The 21,008-nt window shown below is 38.8% G+C and overlaps 1 protein-coding gene across 3 annotated transcripts in view; it reads right to left on the bottom strand.

The window, feature by feature from the left end:
• Window positions 1-21,008, bottom strand: part of LOC126380504 (uncharacterized) — a 156,877-nt gene that overhangs the window by 9,243 nt on the left and 126,626 nt on the right. For 2 of the 3 annotated variants that reach the window (XM_050029960.1, XM_050029962.1), the window contains exons 9-12: window positions 9,549-9,741; window positions 8,383-8,514; window positions 2,325-2,553; window positions 631-798 (exon numbers count right to left, since the gene is read on the bottom strand). In XM_050029960.1, coding sequence (XP_049885917.1) covers window positions 631-798; window positions 2,325-2,553; window positions 8,383-8,514; window positions 9,549-9,741 — 722 coding nt within the window. The remainder of the gene's footprint in view (window positions 1-630; window positions 799-2,324; window positions 2,554-8,382; window positions 8,515-9,548; window positions 9,742-21,008) is intronic. The other variant, XM_050029961.1, reaches the window with a different exon arrangement.

The following is a 21,008-nucleotide window of genomic DNA, read 5'->3' as shown; positions in this document are numbered from 1 at the left end:
GTAGTGTAATCGTTAACAAGGAGCTCGGTGGCGCAGCGGTAAACGCGCTTGGTCTGCGATTGTTGAAGTTAAGCAACTTTCGCAAAGGCCGGTCATAGGATGTGTGACCAAAAAAAAAATAAAAAAATGTTTTCATCTCGAGCTCCTCCACGCTTCGAAAGGCACGTTAAGCCGTTGGTTCCGGCTGCATTACCAGTCGTTATTCGTTAATAACCATCAATCTACACTGGGCCCGCGTGATGGTTTAAGGCCCATTCTCCCTACTCGTATCCATCCATAAGGAAGGCCCGTGCCCCTGCAATGGGGACGTTAATGGGCTGATGATGATGAATGGTTAACACGCTCGTCCCAGCTTGACAAGAGCTTTCTGTGTCAAGTTCCGTCCGAGTCAGAAAAAGATATATTTAATTTTATCAAATCAAATCAAATATACTTTATTGCACACAACATGCAAAACAAATTAACACATTATTATTTTTTATCTTAGGACTTCGTATCAAAAGTGGCAGCAAGTTGTTTTCTGATTACTGACTAGCCTATTAAGGATCAGGAGCGTGAATGTATATACATATTTTTTATCTATTTTTTCTAAGATTGCGATGCGTGTACATTAAACAACTCCATACACACCCGACATTTGCATACAGCGAGCAGTTCCGGTACATGTCCTGTTGTCTCTGCGCGTAGTGCGCGTACTGTGCCATGTTCTGCGCGTGCGCATAGCACGCGTCGCTGTGCTGCTGTGGTACCGGCGTGCTGCCACACTGGCGGCCCGACACGTAGTCTGATGACTTGGACCTGTATTGATTAATAGCAGTTTGGTGTCAGTAACTGACTGGTATTTGTGCAAAATCGATTATTACATCAGAGCGTAATACATACTTACATAATCCGTAATGAAGTAAAATAGACCTAACTTCTTATTTCGTGGGGGACAGGTCCAGTTATGATGACGTTTTTTTCATAAGTGCATATTATTTAAAAACAGAAACAAATTGAGCGGGGCACATAAATATTTCGATGTATTGTAAATTTCATTCATTAAAATATCAACAATGAGGAGCTCGATGAGGCAGCGGTAAACGCGCTCGGTCTGCGATTGTTAAAGTTAAGCAAAAAGCCGGTCATAGGATGGGTGACCCCCAAAAAAAGTTTTTATCTCGAGCTCCTCCGTGCTTTTTTTTTAATTTGGCCCGATCTCCCAATCCATCCATAGGGAAGGCCCGTGCCCCAGCAGTGGGGACGTTAATGGGCTGGTGATGAAAATATCAACGGTCCTGAATATAATCTACCGAATGGTTGGGGCTCCTAGGTCCTCCACCTTCACAATGGAGCAGCGTGGTAGATTATGTTCCATACGCCCCGGGTTGATTGAGGGGACTGAAGGGCTAGATTTTCAGATTTATTTCATATTTAGCTATTTACATTATAAGTTCAAAATATAAAAAAGGTAACAACATAAACACGATCGCAAGTTTTAAATAACAAAGATAATTACTATTATAATTGAATGTCAATAAGTAATAAAAAAATAAAGAAAAGATAAAATAAAAATAATAATAACAGTAGGTACTTACAATATTAATGAATCAACAATAACTATGAATAAAATTGTTATGTATAATAAAATTACAATAGTTGAGTGTCAATTTTTCATAAAATCATCAAGTGAATGTAGCTTCATATCCAACAAAAGGTTTTTAGGTGAATGATACGTCAAACTCCTCTCTTTTAATACTAGTGGATAGTTGCCAGTACAACGGCGGGCCAATAACGCGCGGGGTCTTAGGGTGGTATTTATAAACTAATCTCAGCGTCGAGACTGCCCTCAAGATCATGTCAATGTGACAGGGTCTTATAAAAACAGGGACTTGAGCATAATCTTAAGGGCAGGGTTAGCTGAAATTAGTTGATTAATACCACCCTTAGTGGCGAGAGTGGTACGTCGCAGAACTGCTCGCAGCCGACCTGCGCAGCGCAACGCGCCCGCCGCCGTCGTACCTACCTATTAAACATAGACAGGTTCTGGCGCACGTACATCACACGTCGAACACGTACTGCGTCTGAAGTGACCTTTACATGTGTTTCGCGGTTTGGTATAGGTATAGGCAAAATACGTCTGTCGTAACACTTCCGGAGATACGATAGGACGAAGTTTCTGAAGTAAATATGCGGCACTTCTCAGCCTGTTGACATGTGCCTTCCAGTTTAGAGTAGGGTTGAGGGTAAAACCTAGAAGAAACTATTAGCGTATTGTGCCCAACAGTAAGACGTATATAGACTACCTATACCCATTTGTATTTAAAAAGATTGAATAAACTCACCAATTAGAAGTGGCGCTGGCCCGACTTTGCGGCCTTGAATTTAAATTAGCTTCAGAGTAGTACGGCCAGGAGTAGTTGGAGTTGGTGCGCTGGCAGGCATGCGCCGGCGCAGGTGTAGTGGTGCTCGGTGATGGCTGTAACTCGTTCTGCAACTGTTGCAGTATCTCGTCTGATGCGCCCAGTTGCTGCTTCACTGCAATCCCTCGTACTGCCGGACGTCGGTGGAAACCTGGCAATTTATAAGGGATCAGAGTATTGATATACCACGACACGTTAAGCAGCCGGTTCCGGTTACTACTTACTGATATAAATAAGTAGTCGTTACATGAGCCATGTCAGGGGCCTATATAGAGTTGTACAGTTGCAGAGGTGACAGACGAGGACACGATGCTCGGCACGCGCATGTACTCGACAGGATGACTCATAGCATAGGCGCTCCTTCGGAGGAGCGCAAAGACTGTGCATGTCATGGGCCAGGGAGGAACAGACTGCCTGACCATATCATACAAGTAAAGAATTGTACTATATTTAAACTTAAACTTAAAAAATGGCTTATTGAGCAGGCATTCTATGGTTTTGACGATCTGTAATTGATAATATATTTTAATGTAATTGAATTCCGTAATAATATTTAATTTATTGAATTTTGTAATATTTGTGACGTGTAATTATTATTATCAATAAATCACTATGACTATAATTTACCTGACACCAGGGTTACTGAGGTTGAGGGTCAGGTACACACCATAGAAAAGAAGGATTGATACGAACTTGAATAAACAGTACACTCGAGATGCTCCCGGTGCCGTTGCATTGAGTTTAAAGTCCGTTTTTAAATTATATTATTGAAGAAACTATACCTAATGATGTACCTAATGAAAATTATACAATCAATATTATAACCTAACTTCAAGAGCTATCAGGACACCGCGGGTAGCTTACATCGAGTAGTAAAGCCATACTATTGGCCTATATTGCCCTCAAAATTTGGCCAAGACATGTATATATGCATGATATGATTACTACATCATCGAAATACCGTAATATTCAAATTAAATATAATAGTTATCAACCACTCAGTGCACTTATTTCTATAGATTCGCGCGATAAAACGGTAGACAATTTTGATAATTTATAATTCGTACTAAAATATATATAATATACTAGATATATATATATATATATTATATATATATAATATCTACTAATACATATAATGTCAGGTGAGCCATTCAAAAAAGCTCGGCGAACGACACGCCCGCGCCGCGCCGTTTGGGCCTAAGTATAGCTAGCTAGCGTAGCAGCTGCAATTATCAGTAGTCGTTACGACCAACGTAGTTACTTGCTACGCTGTTACGTAGCAAGCAATGTGCAGACGATATTAGATGTGTTTGTGTGTAGTTTTGTTTTTACTTTGCTATCAAATACGTGTATTTTACACGCTTTTACTAGAACTGGAAGTGTACCACACGAAGAAAACGATTTTTCGCGTATTTGATAGTAAAGTAAGAATAAAACTGCCAAGAATAAGAATGATTCACACACACTTACACTTTCCCATCTAATATCTGTATTTCATATCCTCCTCTCGATTAATCAAGCCCACTAATTAAGATAACTTGCATCTATTCCTTACATTTCCTTTTAGAAGATACAGAGAAATAATTTATGATAGCTTGTCTGCCGGATAAGTGTTCATTAGTAGTTCTTACTATCTATTGGATAGAAGTTCTGGGTACCTACCCATCCATATTGGTTGAAATTGTTTAAAAATACACACAATATAACATGTCCACGTCCATTTCTATCGGTCGTCGCTTCGTATTCCCGGGGACTAAAGGAATGCTGCGTCAACGAGCCAATCATTTAAAAGAATGAAGTTCGTACTAATGCAAAGTGGACTAATGCAGTCAATTGCAATCAGCTGTTTCGTGTCTTGTTAAACATAACGAGCATGCGCATTTCCGACTTTCATAGTCAATGTTATTATTTATTCAGTGATGTATCGCCTTCGCGTCGCACCTGAACTTCGTCCTAGTAAATGCGCAATGTCCATTTAATGAAAGTCAGCCACGGTCAAGTGCTTCAAGTGTATTTATAACCGAGCGAGAATAGCTAATAAAAATAAACGGTGCGACAGCTCTATGAAAATAATCTGCTTTATTTCGCTATCTATTGCGTAATGTTGGCAATGATTTCGTTCGATTTAGATGAAGCTAAAGAGTTTTAAGATGTCACCTACCGTTATTTCACGTGCCATAACTACTGATCTTTGAATTGTAATCTGTATAATCGAATTGATTACTATTTATGCTGGGTATTTATTTGTTCACATACCATCATACATTACTTAATAGTTACCGCTGCGTATTAAATAATAAAATTATAAAATATGTGTAAAAACTTAAGCGTACAGTTGTTATTGCTTTGCATCGCGCAACCCCACAGGGCCTCAGACGGCCCGATGTTGCCCGAACACTCGTAGGAACGGTAGTAGGAAAATAACGTGAGCAAGGGGACTGTGTTTACAATTGCGATAGAGTGATCCCTCAGGTTGATCCTATATCACCACACGGTTTGTCACATTCATCTCAGTAGGATTTTATATCAATATTGGCTGCAAGTTGTCTTTTGATTACTTGTGGCTCTATTTATAACTTTAAGGATTACGGCCGTAAATTTATCCAGTAAATGGAGTAATGGAAAACTGATACCATCAATGTTCAGGTTAGTTAAAGTACTAATTACAAGACTAGGCACGGATGTACTGCAGATCTGCTTATTCAATCACATACCACCCCGTCCACTGCTAAAGATGAATGCCTCAAAGGCAGCTAGAATTATGCCGACCGTTGGCGACAACAGACTCGCTCAGCACGGCGTACTTAGAATACTGGACGGCGTGGAAGAAAACATTGGTCGGACGATCCCCGGACGCATTCCGAACTAACCCCGGACACTTCATACCAAACACCTCGTTTTACACAGAGGCTAGAGACTACACATTGGCGTTACCGTACACGTGCATCTGTGTATGTGACACCCATGCAATTGTAGGTACACTGAAGTAAGATCGAGGGAGTGAGGTAAACCTAGCCCAGCGGTTGGTGGGGAGCGGAGAGTTACCGTTTTATACGTAATATTTATTCCTAATTCTATGCTAGGACAAATCCGGACAGACAATTAAATACGCCGACAAATGAGCGCTGCATTACACTGATAACCTTCGGTCGGGGTAAGTTCTACCTACGCAATGGATTTTCACCGCCAAGCGTCTGTTATGTTTTACCAAGATTTGTGGATATTCAGTAGGTACCCGGGCAGTTCTGCTACTGTCAAGTGCAATGCAATTACATCACAGCATTTTTACTTCCTGGCTTCCCTCTAGCTTTTTACTTCTTCTTCTTTCTCTTATACCAACCTTATCAACCTAGGCGTCAGGGTTACTACTAGCTTTTAACTAGGTACTAGTGGTGCACCTATCTGCTACTTCTTCCATCAAGTGGAAAAAAGTTCATAATATAGATTATGATGATATAACTGCGTATGAATAATTTTAGGTATCTAGTTATCACACTGCATGTTTAATATATCCTGTGACGTTACTATTACGAGGTGTTTGTAAGCAACTTCACGCGGGAAGCATTCCTCTGAGTACAGGGCTGGCGATTTTTACAGAATGAGAATATATTTTAAAATTGTTATTTTCTGGATAAAATGTCACTTCAAGCTTAACGTACAATCTCAGTATGGAGTCGTGGCTAATATGATGCGCTTGTTGGATCACTTAAATTTTAATAGGTACCTAAATAGTGTCCTCAAATAACGGACTGAAAAACTTTAAATTTACTGTAGGTATTTTAGCACGTTTCAGGTTTTGTTTTCATCATTTTCAGATGTCCGCAGGTTTCAGTTTTATTATATCTGTTGTGAATACTTATTAAAACTCTCTTGTTAAAATTAAAAGCGGTCTAAAATTCCTCCCCATCATAAGCGATGTCAGAATATTCATTTTTATATGGAACTATAATTACTATCACAGAATAGAAAAGGTCAAATTTTAATTTTGGTTACTTAAACTTCGAATGACATCCAGTAGTGACGTAATTAGGCTGTTTATGTTAATATAACAAGGTGTGACAACCCTACGTGGGCGTAGTAAACAGCTTATAGTGCCGCTACGTCATGGGCACATTATCGATTGTCCTTCTCCGCCATTGATATGAACTGACTGCCGGCAACTTTTTTCTTTTAATTTTTTTTATTTGTAGCCTTGTTTATTAAATCGGAAGCAATCTTGGGCGAGGTAAGTACTTGGTGGTGAGGTGACTTTATTTTATTATTTCGTTCCAATACAATAATATATCTCTTAGTTTTTGCACAAACTTACACGCAACACCGCTTGTATCTAAGCTTCTAATAAGAGTAACCTAGATCCATATTATTATCTGCACTTCAAACAGAAAAGTTATAAAATATCCAGGATCTTCTACTTATTAAGCTGATGGATTCTAAATCCAGTGCCTGAGCAACCAGAATGGCGAGTGTAGTCACAGAATAAGGAATACTACGTACTTAGTTTAGTACCGCATTCTCACCTAGGACACTCTATACAAAAATATTCATTCTTACCGAGTGCTGCCTAACGTGTAAATACGAGCGAGACAAAACATCAGCGCGCGCTCCTTACTCCTTAGCGGTTTTCGGCCATTTTTGCTAAAGTAAGACTCAAGAGGGGTGAGGGAAATCTAGCTCGGCGCCCGATTGGAATAGATGCGGGGCGGGAAGTTACCGTTCTATAGTAGTATTATTTCTTATTCTAGGCCCCAATGTCCTTGGCCTTTCGAAGGCTTTGTCAAGAGTGGAGCAAGCGTTCCAGTACTTATCGAAAAGTTGAGAACTTCTCGGACAATCTCGTCGCAATTTTTCCTATTATGCAGAGGTCCTCAGAGGAAAGTTAATATCATATTAATTCTTGTCCTATTCTGTACCGGAGCAAATTTTAATGAAAGTTGAAGGAATATCTCGGAATGTTTTTTTTGCCTTTTAGTTTTGACAATGCGGATGGTCGGTCGCCTGATAACTATACCATAAAATTATGATTAGAACGGGTTTTGGTGTGGATCGCCCTAAAGGGTAAAAATCATAAACTAAAACCAAAATCTTTAGGTTTTTAGGGGTTAAAACCTAAAGATATTTCTACCATAGATTAAATTAATCAATCGTATCTGTTCGGTGGTATCTAATAGCAGGAGAAAAATACTTGTACTAGTTTCCGGGTTAGCATCGAAATTGAACGACGTGTATAGCTCTGTATACACTTCTTTTGTAAGGTTAGTACCGCGTTTAAGGGTAAGTAGATACGAGGTGTTTTCCTGCCTGTCACAGAGACAGACTATAGAAGACAGAGAATCTGAGATATACAAATAAAAAGCAGAGTGGACATGTTTTACCCTATCTCGTTTCTTCATTTTCATTTATAAACCCGAATACCTTCTTGCTAAAATACTTGAATGGTATTTTTACGGCTGGAATCTGGCGTAGTACTTACTTTACTTGAAAGCGGACGTCGTATTATCACGGACGGAAGGCCCGGATGTTGAAGAAAAGCTGAGTTGAATGTGCTTGCTCTTGCAGGTGGAATAACAACCAAAGCTCTAGATAGCTAACTTTTAATGACTATACCACTAACACATTACCGCACAACACACTCACTAATTTAAATCAAAAACAATCGAGGCATATAAGATGAGAATAAGAGGAAACCAAACCAAAGAGTATTTAGAATTTTATTATATTTTGAATTAAGAATGAATTCCAAAGTATAACCAGCCAGAACGCTAATTTCGATGGAGAATGTCACAGTATCATATAAAATATCTGAGAATTTGCTTTGGATAGATAGAGTACCTAGCTCATAATAGAAAATGCTACACTATTACTGTTAACACCTTCCGTAACGCCTGTAAAAGGGGGCCCTAGTCCGAGTTTTGTACAATTATGGACGAAAGTCAGTGTCAGTAAAAGTTAAGTTATAGAAGAGAAGAAGAATTCGTACCATAGTCGTCGTGTTCGTCATCGCTGCTGGCCGGCTGTGACTCCTGTCCGTATCTCTGTCGGAGTCTCTCGGTCCTCGGTGCCGCGGCGCGCGCGAACGCCGCCAACCCATCGTCACCTTCACCAGCACCTACTAACGTTGTAACAACAATTATTTACGAAGACTGACCACAAAACATAGGACGCGCGCGATCGCAGTGGGCAGAGCTACAAGTATGCGGACTCTAGATACAAGTAACTACGATCCAAAGGTAGATTATTAAAAAATATGATGGTTCATAAAATATGCTGACAGGTAATCATCGCATTGCCCGTAAGGAAGTCCTCTGTCGGTTTTTACGGCAGACACGGGAAGACACTTGTCTTCCGGCTGCTTAGCAATGTTCTTTGTTTTTTATTTTACTTGTTGAAGTCAACAAGTTTCTAAAAGCCGTATGTATCAAGTTGCATACAAGCGGTTTTTAGTTGATCTGCTCGAGTTATAAATATGATAACTGGCATACATTATATGTATCTTCTGATTTGCTCTGTTACCGTACAAGTATAAGCATATAAAGCGTTCTCAACAAATGAGAAACAGAAATATCAGTTTAGAAGATAGGAACAGTTTCCAATCCAAAAATACTGTGATACAATGTGCTATAAAACAAAGCATGAATGGTGAAAGTGGCGGATCCTCACTTCAAAACCCACCGATTGATCCTATGTCGTCGTGCAAAATATTTAGAACATGCGAAAAATCCAACAAAAGACTTCTAACTTTTCATACGAGAACAAAACAACGTTAACATTGTTTCACTCCCCACTGTCCGTTACCTCTCCGATTTTTCAGAATGTGACCTGTTTTTTGGCACCCGAGTTTGAATTTTCGTATGCAAAAATCGGTGAATCCTTTTGTTACTTTTTGTGATTGCTGTGTATAAAACTATTAAACTTAAACATGAAGTATTTTATCCAATTCGTAGAATCAACGATGTTGGACAGTTATATAAGTTAATGCCGGATTGCACTATGTTTGCGTTTTCGTATGAATTTGATTCGTGCGTCCACCCAGGAATACGCAGGAATAATCCCAATATTCCAAGTACAAGTAATATTCCAAGTAGTAGTGCGCACACGCGCATGACTTATCTGAAGTATGACCGGCCTAATATTCAAGATTATGACCTGGCGTTCCGGCGAGGACATCAGGCGCAGGCGCATCGTTATGCTCCTGCAGGTCGAGGTTGGTGGCTGATGATGCAGAGGTCCTGTCTCCGGGCGGCACATAGTAGAAGCCCTCGTGATGCGCCGCACTGCCCACGCAGGCTGTTAGTGGGGCCAAGGTCGACAGGAACTGACGACGAGGTTCTGCCCTCGGCTAGAGTGAACAACAATCAAATTAATTTTTATTTTTTATACATCCGCAAAATGAAATGGATAGATGGTTTCACAAAATATCTGTGCAATGTTTGCACAGACGTGCCGTCAGATGGAGCGAAGCGGAAAGAAAAGATCAGGATAGCAGACCATGCATGTATTCTGTCATTCAAATCGGTAAAACGGCCCCATCTGTCACTTATATAAGTGACAGATAAACATAGAGAAGTTTTCATGGATACGTCTGTTTATCCCAATAGGGGTAGGGAGATATTGGGTACTACTGAATTGTCCAAATGTTTATCTTGTTGCGTATGAATCTTGGGAATGGTTCGCTTGTGGGCGTCCAGTCACGCCGCAGTATCCCAATGCGACGCCATTGTCATCCTGCCGGGATCATTAGGGCTAATACAAAACAATGGACGCTTTGTGGGGCTAAAGAAATGATGTACCTACTTATAAAATTATTCGAAATAGGGACACGGATGGAAAATACTGGCTTGCACAGATCCTTTTAGGATTTCAGAATGGCAAATGTAAGTCTTATTTATTGGGTCCCAATGATCTGGCATAGGATAAAGTCTGAAATTTTTATCTATACTTAACTGTTAAATTGTTCATGAATCTTTAAATTTTTCAGTGTTAAAAAGCCAGGTTATTGCTTTTTGACGTGAGTTATGTAGATTTGCCGCAGATGGCATTAACTACTTGGCCGGACAAATGGGGAGCGCTGAAAGCTCTCACCCGGTACAACGTTTGCCTGAGGGTGCCCAGTAGAATTAATCGACCCTAGTGGGTCGATAGCAATAAGCGCTGAATGAGGGAAATCGTCGACCACGCCGGCGGGGTAGGTACCGGGGTCCTGAAGTGTTTGGTGTCGCGAGCTGATTGGCTGCCTCTATGGCTGCAAAAGCCAGTATTTTTATTGAAAAGTATTATATTTTTTCTTTTAGCCGTTGTCACTCTAAAAATTTTCGACTTACTTAATTCTGAGTTTCATGTAGGCAAATGGATGGTTTCGAGTGAACAATAAGTGCCGGTTTACAGTGACGGGAGTCAGGTGACAAATCATAGTAAGTTGTAATACTTAGTTCTCAATAGGCATTAAAAAGCCGAAATATGCCGTAGTAAGCCTCCGTGCGGTCAATTTGCGCTTGCTGTGCTTGCGGAGTTGATGCCGTAGGATCTTTTGCCATCCTGTCGATTTCGTACGTGACTTATTGTACGCGTTCATTGGCCGCAAATGGCATTTAACTACTTGGCCGGAGTATCCCGTCAGTATACGTCATACCATGCCTATGAGAACGTCGACCCCTGAGGTCGACCCGTATGTAGGCTGTACATTTAGCGAATAACTAGACGACTGACATCAGATTACGGGTATATGACTTTGACAATCTAATTTTGATATCTCTATTTCGTTACGTATATACAACTGAGAAACTCACAGCCGAGTTGCGGTCAATCAAATAGTACTTACATACATACATAAACTCACGCCCGTAATCCCTAATGGGGTGGGCAGAGCCACAAGTAATCAAAGACAACTTGCAGCCACTGTTGATACGAATTCCAAAGATGGATATGATGAACCTTATGGTGATAAGGGATCAGCCTATCGCCCATAACATTAGTCCATCATGTTAGAGGACACAATCCCTCTGTCGGTTTTTACGACATGCCCGGGAAGAGAAGCAGCTGAACGTGTTCTATGTTTTTTATATGCTCCCAGAACAGCATAGAAGCACTTAAATACAACACAATTTAAATAGTACTTAAATGTATATTTCAATTGAACAGACACTGATGTTCCTAACTACCGAGGTGGGAAAAGCCACAACCCATTAGAATGCAGTTATTAGAGTCATAAGATGGACGTGGGACCCATCGAGTGTCTAAATTGTCCGCTATGTTGGACGGTAGAGAAAGGACTGCCTAATGGATTGTGTATGTGCATGACGTAATGGTACTAGTACGATTTGCCCATTTATGGGCATGTTTTATTACAGATAATTCCACTACTTAAAATAAGGCACGAAAAAAGCCACTAAGTACCTACCTTATTCGTATTGTGCAGATACCGTATTGTTTGCGTCGACACGTATATAAGAATTTTCGCGATAACATTACGGCATAAGTAATTATTATAATAAGATATTCACGAAAAAGGAAATAAGTACACATATACATACATATATTAACTCACGCCTGTTTCCCACCGGGGTAGCAGAAACTATGGAATTCCATTGCTTCGATTCTGACACACTTGTCTTGCTTCCTCCACATTCATCAATCGTTTCATACACGCACGCCGGTTCAGAGTAGATCGTACTGAACCTTTTCTAAGAACATCTCCAATTTAAAGAAATAAGCGATTATTGGAATATTTTCGTTAAGTTTCATCTTTATTATTTATATTGGGAGTTTAACAAGTGGTATTCCTTAGTCTCTTACTATCCCTATCAGAGTAGATTATTTTACTGTTCACTCTCTCTTATAAATAGATAATTCTAATTTAGTCTACACCACCTATAAGGTATAACGTGTAATATACACAGAACACAAAATATCAAACTATCCATTATTTATTTGTGAAATCTAACTCCTCCAAATATCGAGAGAGGGTTTGGAATTCGGGGACCAGTTACCCTACACATGTATTTCGTGTTAAATTGGTTTCTGTGAATTTTGGTAAAATCGTGTTGGAATGGAGCGTGTAGTTTTACAAAAATCTGTCATAGGACAAGAAATAATCACAATTTACTTACCTAAAATATAATAAGTAAGTACTTAAGTATATAACTAAATGTACAAAAGATTTTGGTTAACGACACGCGCTGTAAAAAAGAACATTGTATTGTGTAATAACTTAGACATATCTTCTACTTAGACATCAAATGGATAAGCGGAAACAGAAAGACAAGGAGTTCGATGATTCCATCCCAGTTTTTATATTTGTATAATGTTATTGAGCAAGAAATAAACAAAAGAAGCTCTTTATTATTCTAGCTTTATGGTCACGGCGGGTCCGTGTGGAATTCGGTTCTCAAATACACTTAGGAATAATGTACCTTTCACTTGTTGAAATAAATAAATGGGTTTATTAGTTCCAGAAATACAAACAAATAAACTCACAAACTCAGAATTAGAATTTTTATTACTTAAAAGTTGGTCTTCTAGCCTCTTATATATCTTTAATTGTTAATACCTTTTGCATAGGATGTGTTCCCGTAACTAATTGCTCAACCAGTTCAATCTCTGCCTGACCGAAAGCAGATCCCCAAGACAGAGGCCTATAAGCTTAGTTTGGAGATCTTAACTTAATTGCACACCTGTACAAATCTCTTTGATAATAAAGAAATTATTATTATTAAACTTGATCACTTTTTAAAACTAGTGTACATACATTATATAGATTAGTATTGATTATTGCACGTCCTATCTCGGATACTAAGGCCTGCGTAATCATTGCTTCAGCTATCAATAATATAACTATATAGATAGACATCCTTATAAGCAACGATTGCAATATCTTAAAATGGACTCTTTACGAACTAGACGGACGCTGACAGATATGGTATTTCTTCATAAACTTATTAACGGTCAAATCAGATGCACTCATTTGCTCAACAAAATCAATATTAGTGTTCCGTACAAGTATCCTCGGCACCCAATCCGCAGAATTTTTAGTGTTCCCCGTTCTAGAACTAACCTAGGCCTACATAATCCGGTTTCTAGAATATTGTTGAAGTTCAACGAATTAAACAACAGTGATGTGGACATACACAACGATTCATTTATTCAATTTAAAAGTAAAATGCTGAAACTTATCCACACCACTAATAATTTTATGTAATTTTATAATTTTATGTACTTAACCACCTATTTCTAAGTTTATTGCGATAGTTTTAGTTTTCGTTTGATTTTTTTCATACCATTTAAACGTTGTCGTGTTGTATTAGACGATTTATGTTTTTTCTTTTTTAAAATTTAATTTTCTATTATTGTTCTTTTTAAGCTAACTTTAGTTTAGGTACACTTTTTATTATCAGTGTTGTGTACGTCTATAATTGGCAGGCATACCGGAACTTTTCCTATGTGTATTTTATATTGTGTGTTTGTGTATGTACTGCTGTTGATGTACCATAATAAATAAATAAATAAATAACTTTTTTCACAGTCTGTGCTATTCTACAATATTATTAGACTAACTACGATTACGATTACGTACGATTACCTACGAGTACGATTTTGTAGGCATTCTATACAATAACTGAATTGTATCTACACTACAGAATAGTCCCGGGCGCAAATTAAGTCACTTATTTAACCTGTAGAGTGGTTCGGACCACGGGAACATGGGGCTTCATGATATAGTTCTGCAGTTGATGAACGTTATTCATCAAAAAAAAAATTGTCTTAGGGTGGTATTAATAAACTGCTAATAAGCTGAGACTGCCCTCAAGACCATGCTCAAGTCCCTGTTTTTATATGAGAACTGTCACATTGGCATGATCTTGAGAGCAGTCTCGAAGCTAAGGTTAGTTTATTAATACCGCCCTTAGACCATTTCATCCTAGCTTGTCTCGTTCTGCGTCTTTGGGGGGCTTCCGCAGCTGACGTTCACGGAGCTTTGTGATACAGCTCTCTGAACCATGCTTCAAGTTTTCCTCCGCGAGGAAATGACTGACGGCGCTCGGCTCGGGGACTAGAATCCAATGGAATCCACAAATGAACACTATGAATGGAATACATTCCGTCTTGGCTGCAACACGCACGGATACTGCTAAACCGATCTGAGCAATTTTATCGGCATCTACACGTAGCACATACGGAGAAATGCCATATGGCATTCTGCGAAACGCTATTTCAACCTTTAAAAATGGCACTGGCGGAACGTTGCTATTTTCAACCGTTGATCCACGGATTCATGTTCATAGGATATTTAAGTACTTTCGATTTGAAACTTTATTGGAAAAGGGTCGCTTTCGTAATAAGTAGAAGTTTGTGTAGTGACTTGTGAGTTTTAGGGATAGACGTCGTAGAATGTAGACAAGATATCTATATAAGATAATTATATAAGTAATACCTAATGTAGTGGACAAGGCAACAAAAAATCGATAGACAACTAACAGCTATTTTTGATACGAGGTCTTAAGACTTCTTCTTCTATCGTGTAGGCTTATGAGGTGAATTACCAGCCTCTTTAACCCTGGTGTCAGGGTTACTATTGAGCCGCCAAAAGCCCCTGACATGACTCATGTAACGACTACGTACTTACATCAGTAAATAGCAACCGGGACCAGCAGCTTAACATGCATTCCGAAGCACGGATCATCTTACTTTCGGACAATCAGGTGATCAGCCTGTCCTAACCAAACTAGGGATCATAAAGTGATTTTTGTGATATGTCCCCACCGGGATTCGAACCCAGGGCCTCCGAATCGTGAGCCCAACGCTCAACCACTGTACCACGGAGGCCGTTACGGTGCATCATGTTAGAATTAACAATTTAATTGCATAGAAGGGTGCTTTCAATCTATGTAGTTCTATGGTTTTATTCGTTCTCGGTCAAGCACAAGAGTACACGGCTAAGCAATCTACTGAAAAAAAGGGGACCTAAAGGGAATCCACACCGGATTAACGACTACTAAGTTCAAGCTTCAGACTTAATTAGTGGAACAGTTTAACTGATTGGTTCGCCGCTATTTCTTCCCTGATACTATCCTTATTGACTACTCTAATGCTTTTTGTCCTCCTTCATACTGAGATTACAACATTCCTTATAAAAGAAATAGCTTGCACGAAAGCATTTTCTTTTGCTATTGCCTTTTCTACTAAAAATCTTTTCGTAAAGATAGTAAGTAAGTAATTATTGTCTACGAAACAATCATCTGATCGGGGAAATATAGGATGACGATTAGACGCGGTAGAAAAAGCAATTAGAAATGAAATAACTTAAAACTACAAACGAAATGCTTCAAACATACCATCTCTGCAATGTCTACGATTTGAGTAGCAGATCACGTTATGTTTAGCATAATGGATTAGTATTTTAGAGAGTTGGATAGAGAAAAGCGCTTTATCATGACTCGAGCTGTTGTTTAGTCTTCAAAGGTTTAGTGCGGATTATTTTTGGTACTTTTTCTTTATACGTTTATTCAACGATTGTAAATAAAAAGAGATCAGAAATAATGACCTAACCTCTGCTTAGGCATCTCTCTGTTAAATGCCATATTACCTTATTACATAACCTTTTTTTAAGAAGTTTTTGTTTAATTACTATATTAAAACTGTTCAAAGGTAAATATCAATGGGAATCTTATTGTAAAAACGTATACCACTGACATGTAAAGCAACTTTATTTTTATTTCGGGTATTTAATAATGTGCCGATCCCATTTTTTTCAAACAATCCTATATAGTGTACCAACAACCAACCAACACTGGTGTCAGGGTTGTTATTGTACCCAATGCCCCTGACATGGCTCACGTATGACTATCGTATATCATGATTAGAATGGCACCAAGACAGATATTTCGCCTAATGCGAAAGAGACAAGATATATGTTATTCTAACTATGCTACGTTAAATAGGATTAATTTATTGGTAAGTTACACTTGTGTTTTTAACCCCTGTAGTTCAGTGTCTATTGAAATCTATCTATGATTCCTCACGATATTTTCGATATATTTGATGTTTACTTATGACCCAAACATGAATGAACAATTCAGATTAATTTGATGTAGAGTCAACCCGGAAATCAAACAAGTCACGCGTTGTCTTCCAATTAAGACATCGCCGTTTCTAATTTACCTAATACCACGGGTTCATAATGACTCCATAATGTGTGTATAGAATATTACTTATAATCAGTAATTACTGCGTTTTTACACGTTGCTACGTAAACGTTTTTACCGCGTTTCAGGTTTGCTTTTATGATTGTCTGGCTTCCTTCGTAGGCGTGCCGCGGTCGGTGCATGTTTACTTTCGCGTCTTATCAACATCGCTCAGTCAGTATTCTTGCCAGCCTCATACTCTGCTTACGTGGCGCTATTGTGCTTAACACGACTGAACAGAGAGCATGTTGAAGCTTATATTAATATACAGCTACTGGATGAATTGTTTTTTCTGAACGTGTTTCCTAGCTAAGGTAATATGTTCTAGAGAGATAAACGCGTTGACTTATTTTGAAAGCGCTTTTGGAATTAGCTCGTGAATAACCACGGATAAACGCACACGGGTTCTCCCCTCTAGTCTACTTTAATAAGAATGATCCCTCGAGGCGTTCTTTTTTCACACTCAGGTGTACAAAATGATAATTTAGTACAAGTTTGGAAAATTTTGAATAAAACCAAAAATAATAGTACTCTAGCAAAAATTAGCTTATGATTATTACTCATCTAAACATCCTTCAACGTTGCTATTTATCTGCTTACTTTCATATTATAGACCCTGTAGCGCATTTCCCTCAGAGGAATCATTTTGTACACTTTTCCCCTAATTACATGTCAAAAAGTAATTAGGAAATAGGTAACTTGCAGCCACTTTGGATAAGATAAATTATTAATTGATTAGCCCATCGTTCATAATGGGCGCATCCAGTTGGGACAGATGTAACCCTTCAGTTTTTCCTTTTCAGTCGGTCTCTTTTTTCAGTACCTATTTTCAATGTTCATGTATGTACAATACCTATGCATCATAAGGTAGTGATGTGCAGAGTCAGCAATTAGTATTACATTGTTTTAAGGTAGTACCTACTTATAAAAATATCGAGTAAGTATTCGAGTATCCGAGATTTTTGGCGAGACTTATTGTAAATATGCCGCAAATGGTTTTAAGTATACCAAATGGCCGGACAAATGGGGAGCACTGAGGGCTCTCACCATGTGTATCCGACTGTAAGTATTCCGAACCCGTCTTTGAGTACCGAGTCTCAGAGTGCTGTTTTTTGAATATTCGATCCTTCTTTTATCGTGTAGGTTGTTAGGTGGGTGATCAACGTAATCGACCCTGGTTTCAGCGTTATTGTTGAGCCGCCAAAGGCCCTGAAATGGCTCACGTAGCGTCTATTACTTACATCAGTAAGTGACCAACCAGGACCACCGGCTTAACGTGGATTCCGAAGCACGGATCATCTTACTTTCGGACAATCAGGTGATCAGCCTGTAATGTCCTAACCACGACTAACTCCTCAACTGTCGAAAACGGTCTTTCAATGTGAGATATGTACCCACCGGGATTCGAACCCGGGACCTCCGGATGGTGAGTCCAAAGCTGAACCACTGGACCACAGTGGCCGTTTACTCGATTCCTGTAGGGTATTCAAAATCAGAATCAAAGAAAAAAGTCAAAGAATATTTAGACTGTAAATTTTGATGTTTTATTGCTGTTATCTTAGTTTTAATGAATTGTAGCGTTGACAGCGACTCCCCGAACGGCGACTGCTTGACATCACGTCTGTCATTTACATGTACAGTTCAAAACACAATTTTAATCACGCTACATACAATTTTTTTTTTGTACCGTCCGTTCTAAAAATTTTCATTGTGTATGCTTGAAAAAGTAGAATTTGGTGATATCTACTATTTTTATGCACTGTAATCTGCAATGTACCTAACCTGAATTCATGCAATAAACATTTTTTATTATTATTATCATTTCATCATCACCAGCCCATTAACGTCCCCACTGCTGGGGCACGGGCCTTCCCTATGGATAGATAGGGAGATCGGGCCTTACTCCACCACGCGGGCCGAGTGCGGATTGGTGGTTATTAACGACAGCTAATGCAGCCGGGACCAACGGCTTAACGTGCCTTCCGAAGCACGGAGGAACTCGAGATGAAAACTTTTTTTTGTGGTCACCCATCCTATGACCGGCCTTTGCGAAAGTTGCTTAACTTCAACAATCGCAGACCGAGCGCGTTTACCGCTGCGCCACCGAGCTCCTCATTTATTCAACGTAATTATCATAGATAAACTTGCTCGATTTACTACTCGATTTAGCCAATCGGATTTTCTCTAGCGTAAGGCAGCTGAAGCATGAATGTGTTGTATGTTTATACCCAGTCTAGCATGGAAGCAGAAACAGTAGCAATGCTAATGTCGGCATTTAGTGCTGTAACGTGTTATTGATTGTTTTACAACTAATTACATACAACTGGGTCATGGCAGTTGGTTCTAGCGATGGTTTGCAGAGTGCTCAGCATTCGACGCATCCGGTGTCCGATGCCATTCGGCGCATAAATTGGAATAATTCATCACGTCGCGACGTTTCATTGCGATCTCGCTATGATGAATGGTTTTATGTTTTTATCGTTTTGTTAATCTAAGTACGATTACTAAGTTGTAGTATCTTTCCTCTTGGCCCTTTCTCTGTTATAATGTTAGAAATGCCGAAACTGACTGCAATATCTGCAAGTATGTTTACTTCTTCTTATCGTGTGGGTTATGAGGTGGATTACCAACCTCGTTAACCCTGGTGTCAGGGTTATTATTGAGCCGCCAAAGGCTCCTAACATGGCGACTACAGACTTACAACAGCTTAACATGCCTTCCGAAACACGGATCACCTTACTGACAGAAATTGCTGTTTAGCAATAAGGCCGCCTATTGTGCTTATTTTATTCGTTTGTACATATCCTTTACTTATGTCGGTGTGTAATAAATAGTTATTAATTGATTGATTGATAATAAAGACTTTTGAAATCAAATCAAGCACTTGTGAATCTGCCTACACCATTAGAGATTGCGGGCGTGTTTATGTATGTAGTTACTCAGTTTGTATTCTTTATAATTTTGGTTATCTAGGTAAGGTAATGTAAAAATAAATATTATGCTTGCAGTTTGGTTTCAAAAAGAATACAATTTCTTTTTTAAGCGAAAGAACAGTGTTCACGTCCTAGTGATTTCCCTAGCCTCTTTGCATACAATCAGAGGTCTCAGTTCTATTCCAGGACAGAGCTTTTGTGTTCAAAGCCACCGAATATCTATCAACTACAAATGATCGGTCGACTTCGTAACTACAGTTAACGTCGTAGAAATTCTTTTCAAGCCACGAACTTGTCTGTAACTTATGTATTAGACTCTAGTTTAAGTGAATTCTCTTGTACTGTGATTCCGATTGAACCGACTGTCTTCGTTATTGTTGATGTAACAAGTCTCCACTTTGACAATAAATTAATATCGTAACTAGTACAATTGCCATTCTTTAAGTAAGCATCATGTTTTAATTTTCACAATAATTATGCGTTTGACTTTTCACCCTATCTATACTAAAGAGGTAAAGTTTGTGATTTTGTTTGTAGGAAGTAATCTTTGGAACTATTGAAGGAATTTTAAAAATTCTTTCACTAGTAGAACTACATTACTAAGTACTGACAGTCCACGCGGATAAAGTCGCAGGCGAAAGTTAATTTATTTATAAATATACTTAAATCATGTTGCATATACCTATCGAGCCACCCAACGGATCCGAACAGACTAATGATAAATATATAAGTGACACTGTAACAAAAATTTTGGGCCACGATTGCATCAAAGTTTAGACCATGATACTGAGTTGATACCAAGTGAAATTTCTTGTCGGAAAATTTATGAAAAATATATTGCTTTTTTATTATATTCAGTCTATATTGTGCTTTTTAGCTGCATAGAACCCAAATTAAAACAAAATAAATCAAAATGACAAATTATTAAAACAATAATACCGTGTTTTGTCACTCTGGCCTTAAATAGGCTTAAAGATTACTATCGGAAGTACTGACTCAGCCAGGCTATTTCATTTGGCGGAAGCAAAGCAATTTGTGCAGATCCCTCGAACATCCACAGAAAAGAGTCTTTGGAACTCACGACACAAAAGATTTTTCATTGGCCGTTGAATATTTACTATATTAATTACATTATTCTCGTCGTAAATTCTGATATCCTTTTTAAAATCCAATCCTTTCACTGTTGCTAAGCTACGTAACCGCGTAGCAGCTACGAAAGGCATTGTTTTCCCGTTCGTTCTCGGCTACGGCGTAGATCACATTATTTATGAGTTAAGAAAATATAAAACGGATTTTCAAGAAATATAGTTGGCACCCTGGCCGTATTGCGGCAACAGGCTATAGCCTGTGTAACTAGCGTTTTCTATGTAACTTAAAGAAGCTGTATAGAAATAGACAACAGTTTTATCACTTTCAAATTACCGCAACTAACAATTTGAACTGACATTTGTTAATCTCATTGGCAATCCTGTATCTATTGGTATCCCGTGTACCTA

Source organism: Pectinophora gossypiella, chromosome Z (genome assembly GCF_024362695.1).
Source record: "Pectinophora gossypiella chromosome Z, ilPecGoss1.1, whole genome shotgun sequence".
In the NCBI taxonomy this organism is placed as follows: Eukaryota; Metazoa; Arthropoda; class Insecta; order Lepidoptera; family Gelechiidae; genus Pectinophora; species Pectinophora gossypiella.
Note: the sequence above shows the minus strand (reverse complement) of the source record. Positions and strands in the feature narration are given on the sequence as shown.